Source organism: Myotis brandtii, unplaced genomic scaffold (genome assembly GCF_000412655.1).
Source record: "Myotis brandtii unplaced genomic scaffold, ASM41265v1 scaffold63, whole genome shotgun sequence".
NCBI lineage: Eukaryota > Metazoa > Chordata > Mammalia > Chiroptera > Vespertilionidae > Myotis > Myotis brandtii.
The window spans coordinates 2476022-2482661 of record NW_005370411.1 but is presented as its reverse complement, the minus strand read 5'-3'; the positions used below and the strand labels follow the sequence as shown (position 1 = coordinate 2482661).

The window sequence follows — 6640 nt, the reverse complement described above, 5'->3', positions numbered from 1 at the left end:
TGAGAGAGAAACATCGATCAGCTGCCTCCTGCACACCTCCTACTGGGGATGTGCCCGCAACCAAGGTACATGCCCTTGACTGGAATCGAACCTGGGACCTTTCAGTCCGCAGGCCGATGCTCTATCCACTGAGCCAAACCAGTTAGGGCAAGACTGTAGTTTTCAAAATGAATCTAGGACTTACCTTCATAATTAAATAGGTGTTTAGAACTCTCAGAATTCTAGCGTTGTGAATGTATATTTTTGGGCTTTGTAAATATATCTTTTATTTTTAATGTTTTAGGTGATAATAGCTTTTATAAATCCACCAACATTATAAAAATGGAATGTTGATTTTGGAATAAATATTTGTAGATACACTCTGAGTATATTTCCGAAGGTAAAGACAGTCTCTTAAATTTATGCCCATATTTCTTTGTTTCAAATATGGGATTTTGTTTATAATTTCATTATCAGTAAAGACTTTTTATATCTTTCCTCAGCCGTGGAGGGATATTTACTAGAAACATGTACTAGTAATTAAATGGGAGTAAACTTTATTTTTAAAAAATGGAAACTGTGTGGCTTAATGGAGAGAGATAGACCAAGCCACTTGCCTTGATCTTAGTCCCAGTTTTCCCATCTGTAAAATGTCAATAATGTCTCTTCAGAGTGTTGCTTGTGGGATTAAATTAGGAACATATATAGCCAGTGCTTATTTGCTCAACACGTGGTACCTATTATTTTATTATCCCGTATTAGTTGTGTTTTGAAAATAGGGTCACAAAAATTTGAAAGATTTCATTCGAAAAGATTGAAGTATAATTTAGTTATCAAAAGAACAATTTCTGCGACATTCCAATTGGATATGCATAAAAGCTACTACCTTCAAAAAAAATCTTTGGTTTGGAGCATTTATCGACTATATGTTACTCTTTTTAATATTACCCCAGCCCTTCAAACCTGAAATTCTTATTTTATATCTTCTCTAATCTTCTTTTGACTTCAAATTTAAAGGATCTATCTATATCACCCCCCCCCCCCTCTTCAAATGGTTTTATTGTCCTACTATGAAAAATTTCACTTAATAGAAAAAGTTATTTATTGTAAAGTTTGGGAACACCACTCTAATCAACAGAGCATGAAAATAGTAATGGTGATACTATTTCTCCCTGTCCTACTACTTCAACCACTGACAAACATTAATTTAACAGCTGCTGACTTATGCTGGGCATTCATTCTGTTTAATTTTATCCTCAGGATAAACTGATAATGATGAATATCATTACAAATAAGGAAGCTAAAGTTCAGAGAGGCTAACTATATACCCAAGTTCCATATTTAGAACACAGCTGGTCTGGGATTTGAATAGATGTCAGCACATTCTTGGCATATCATAAAGCAACACCTTATAACCAACTTAACTTTAAGTAGCCAAGGACCCCAGCAGTGTGTGGCCAATTTCTTAGGCCACCTATTTCTACATTAGTGTAGAAGGGACATGTAGAAGCAACTGAATTTGAATGTGTTTACTAGAGGTGAATGTGTACATGTCTGTCAATTAAAAGAAAGATTTATGGAGAGAGATAGACCAAGCCAACGCATGTAATAAAGAATATGTTTCACTCTCTTTCTGTTCTTTTTCTCAATCTTTTCCTTTCATATCACTTTCAGTGATGTGAGAATTAATTTCTATAAGATCTGGGCTGCTGGTTTATTTGAAAGCAAGATTACATTTAAATTAACAATTTTAAAATAAACAGAAATGAAAAAAAATAGAACATACCATTAGGGTATATCGTCTGCCCAACATTTAAATACAGGCCAGATGAGTAATAGTTAAATATAGAATTATTTTTATGTATAAAATATAGCTAAAGAGATGTGGTCCTTATCCATGAAAACTGTTATTTAAGTCTGTTATCTTATGAAAGATCTCAATCAGTCCATTAACATTTGGTAACAGTGTTCCAAAAGTAATTGGTTAGAATACTTTGAGATTACAAGCTTACGTGATTTTTAAAAAATGTTACATAATAAACCAGAAAGAAAAATCATTCTCTTAAAAAAATCAGATATAATTGACATACACAAGTGAATATGTATTACATGTATTAGGTCAGTGATTTTTGACATTTTTCATCACATGGCACACATAAACTAATTACTAAAATTCTGCAGCACACTAAAAATATATTTTTTGTCAATCTGACAAAAACAGGTACAATTTTGATTGATTAAAAAATGGTAATTACCTACTCTTATTGTGCAATGTGACTAATAAGATGAAACTCTTATATGACCTATGTATTTATGGTTCACACTGGATAGCTGTTGTGTTAGCTGTTGTCATTTTTTAATTTGACAGTCTAAGGGAAAAGAGGTCAGTGCTCCTGACTAAATAGTCAGGTATTGTATGTTTTAAAAATTGTCGTGGTATATTGGTTGAAAATTGCTCTATTAAATTATTAGACCTAGTAGACTAACCAATTCCAACTTGATGTCCCACATCTTTAAGGCAAATGAAATTTTATAGATCATTTGGTTTTGTGAGAATTAAACTTCAGACTACCACAGGAACTTCTTATTAGCACAATATATGGATTGAAAGTTTTGAACTTTTTAATACATGTAGATAATCAATACTTAGAGATTGATTGATTTTTTGATGCTGATTTAGATACTGACTTAGCACCTATGGGCACAGTCCCAAGTAAAGAAGCAGAACTAGGCAAGTCCCCAGGAGCTGCTGGCAGTGACTTGTTTGTTCTCAATACAAAGGTAAGCTTTACATGAGAAAGAAAATTTACAAAATATGGTTTTTAAAAAAGCCAGCTAAGTAAAGACAGGCTGCTTACACTGGAGTTTCCCAGACAGTTTGTCTGAGGAGATATACCTGCTGTTTTCTTCTTTATTCGTAGAAAACTTTTTTGGCAGAGCCTGAAATTTGCACTCCCCACACCCTCTGTGTAGGGATCTCTACTCCTGCTGACAGCTTCTTAGCGGGCTCCTCTGCGGCTTGTCCACCCGCTCCAGGCGCCCGAACAGGGACGTGGGCAGCAGGAACCTTGCATACTCAGGCTGTATTCTCAAACTGATTTAGGTCGTTGATCTTTCCCCTTCCTCTCTAGCTGGATTATTCTGTTCATTATGGAGAATTAAATTCCCATCTAACAAGTTCAAGGAATGACTCAGGATTTTTAATTTTCACAGTAATTTTAAAAGGAAATGGGTGAGTGGATAGCAGAATAAAAATTTCAGGAAATAAGCAGAAAATTGACCAGGAATAGAATTTTTAAAACATGTATCCTGAAATGATTGAAATAACATTTTAGCCTGCTTGAAAGTTCTAGGTTGATCTAGAAACTGGGTTGGTGAAAGGAAAACTGATTTAAATATTATCAGCAGTGGCAACTTCTCATATATTATCTGTAATTTTCTGGGTAATGAAAAAACTAGATATATCCCCCCATTATGAAAACATTCTAAGAGGAGATGAAAGGATGCAACTTAGAGAGATCGGTGAAGGATGATGAACAGGGAGCCCATAACCGGGACAAAGATGATCTTTCCCCATCACATGACACTTTCGTCAGGAATGTGCCACAGGGACAGCAGAACTCTGCTAGGACTCGCTGCTCCTGAGCGAGGACCCACAGGCTATAGTTTGACCCAGGGTTCCGCAGGCCCATTGCAGCACATTAGTAACAGTCCTCTGCCAGGCTCTTACCAGTGACCGTGTCATTGGGTGGCTTTTCCCAGTCCAAGATGACAAATGAGGGGCATCCTTCCACGGTGACCACGGTGAGGTTGGAGGGTGGGTTCTGCGGCGGGCTGGTGGCATTCCCCTCTGGGGGCTCCTCTTTGGGGAACCGTTTGATGGAGTCGGTGATGGAGCAGGGCCTGTTGTCAGGCTTCTGAATGTATCGCACATGAGGCCCTAGAGAGAGAGAGGACTCTGACATTTAGCTTATTTTGAGTAAAGTTGGGGGAAGGTGAACTAATAAATATAATTGCTTGAGGACATTTGGCCTCACATTAAGAGCAGCTAGATGGAAGCAGTGATGTGGATGGTTCAGAAGTGTGAAAATCCTGTCTCTAGGATGCATGATATGGATGTTTGTTAATTTACTTTTCTAGATAGTTTAGTGTGTGCTAATATCCAAAAGTAATTTGTCCCCCCTGAGCATGGTTTAAACCTCATAATTTATGTGGCATGGGAAAGAATACTCAAAAGGTCTTGCCTCAGTCATGGGCAATAACGAGCCCTACGCTAAACACAATTCTGATTCCAGCTAATAAATATGAAAAGCTAGACTCAAAAAGGTCAAGTGGTTTCAAATAATTTGCCTGCACCTAGAACAAAATTAAAAAATATTTTAAATATAAAAACATTAAGAACCCAACAAGATGAAATTAACAGGAAAATATTTCCCATAATGAGGAGAAAAATTAATCATTTAAAACCAACCTAGAACTTACATAGGTATTAGAATCATTAGACAAAAACAATAAAGCAGTTATTACTACTACTAGAGGCCCTGTGCACAAAATTCATGCACGGGTAAGGTCCCTAGGCCCGGCCGGCGATCAGGGCGAATTGGTGGGAGCACTGGCGGGGCAATTGGTGGGTCCCCACTGGCACCCGCCTTGGTCGTCCTGGCTCTGCCAACTCGCCGGCCCTCCCCCCCCCCTTTTTCCCCCCCGGCCCCCCCCCCCCCCCCCCCCCGCGGTGGTTGTCTCCCTCTGCAGGGTGACTGGTGGGGCAATTGGGGAGACCCGCCTTGGCTGGCCTGGGGCCTGAGGGCAGCTCCTGCGTTGAGCGTCTGCCTCCTGGTTGTCAGTGCGTGTCATAGCGACTGATAGTTCTGATGGTCAGTCTAATTAGACTGGACGTCCTTCCAGACGAAGCTGGGGCTGCGAGGGAAGCCCAGGTCCTGGGTGCCAGAGGGAAGCCCAGGTCCTGGGTGCCGAGCTGGGGGAAGGAAGGCCTACTCTTGTATAAATTTCATGCATTGGGACTCTAGTATAGGATAATCCATATGGTCAAAAGTTAAGACATGAAAGATATAAAAGAGACCCACATCAATTTCACACCAAAGTAGGAATAGAAGGGAATGTTCTCAACCCAATAAAGGGCATCTATGAAAAATCTACAGGTAACATGATACCTAATGGTGAGAGACCGAATGCTTTCCCCAGAAGACCAGGAACAAGAAAAAGATGTCCATTCTCACTATTTTTATTCAATATTTTTACTGAGGCTTCAGCCTGTACAATAAGGCAAGAGAAAAGCCACCCAAGATGGAGAGGAAGAAGTAAAACTTTACTCTCAGATAATATGATTCTGTATGTAAAAATCCAATGTATTTACAAAAACTCGACTAAATGAGTTTTTGCAAGGCTGCAGAATACAAGATCACTGCACAAATATCAATTGTGTTTCTATATATTAGAAATAAAAACAAATGCTTTTATGATTTTCTATACACTGAAAACTATAAAACAGGTTGGCTGGCATGGCTCAGTGGTTGAGTGTTGACCTATGAGCCACAAAGTCAGGGTTTGATTCCCAGTCAGGGCACATGCCCAAGTTGCTAGCTCAATCTCCAGTGTGGGATGTGTAGGAGGCAGCAGATTGATGATTATCTTTCATCATTGATGTTTCTATCTCTCTCTCCCTCTCCCTCTCTGGGACAAATTAAAGTGTATTTTTTTTTAAAAAAGAAAACTATAAAACATTGGTGAGAGAAACTGAAGAAGACCTAAGTAATTGAAATATACCATGTTCATAGGCAGGAAGAGTTAATATTGTACAGCTGTCAATTTTTCTCAATTCTAATAGAAACTTAAGCAGGCTATTTTTTAAAAAATTCTCACCAGAGGGTATTTTTTCCATTGCCTTTTTTTTTAGAGAGAGTGGAAGGGAGGAAGGGAGATGGAGAGAGATGGAGAGAGGAAGAGAGAGAAAGAGAAAGATCAATGGGAAAGAGACACATTGTTTGGTTGCCTTCTACATGAGCACTGACCAGAGCTAGGGATTTGAATCTGCAACCCATGTACATGCCCTTGACTGGGAATAGAACCCGATAACCTTTGGTGCTTGGGCCGACACTGTAACCACTGAGTCATTTTTTTTAGAGAGAGTGGAAGGGAGGAAGGGAGATGGAAAGAGATGGAGAGAGGAAGAGAGAGAAAGAGAAAGATCGATGTGAAAGAGACACATTGTTTGGTTGCTTTCTACATGATCACTGACCATGGGTTGATTTGAACCTGCAACCCATGTACATGCCCTTGACTGGGAATGGAACCCGATAACCTTTGGTGCTTGGGCCGACACTATAACCACTGAATCACACCAGCCAGTTTCTAAAATTCAGATAGAAACCCAAAGGTCCCAGAATAACCAGCACAACTTTGAAAAGTAAGAACAACATTAGAGAACTAATGCAACCTGATTGCAGCACTTATTATAAACCCACAGGAATCCAGACATTGTGGTATTGGTGTAAAGGTAAGTAGATCACTGGAATAAAATGGAGAACCCCAAAATAGTTCCATATATACACTGAGTGGCCAGATTATTATGACCACCTGACGTTTGTAGGCAAATTTGCTATAATTTCGCGCTGAAGTTGCTAGAGGGCCAGACCATTATAAA

The 6640-nt window shown here is 39.0% G+C and overlaps 1 protein-coding gene across 9 annotated transcripts in view; it reads right to left on the bottom strand.

Moving 5' to 3' along the window:
• The window catches only part of ABI3BP (ABI family, member 3 (NESH) binding protein), a 259187-nt gene that overhangs the window by 29288 nt on the left and 223259 nt on the right, over positions 1-6640 (bottom strand). For all 9 annotated transcript variants that reach the window (XM_014528309.1, XM_005880197.2, XM_014528314.1 and 6 more), the window contains one exon: positions 3710-3919. In XM_014528309.1, the coding sequence (XP_014383795.1) occupies positions 3710-3919 (210 nt within the window). The remainder of the gene's footprint in view (positions 1-3709; positions 3920-6640) is intronic.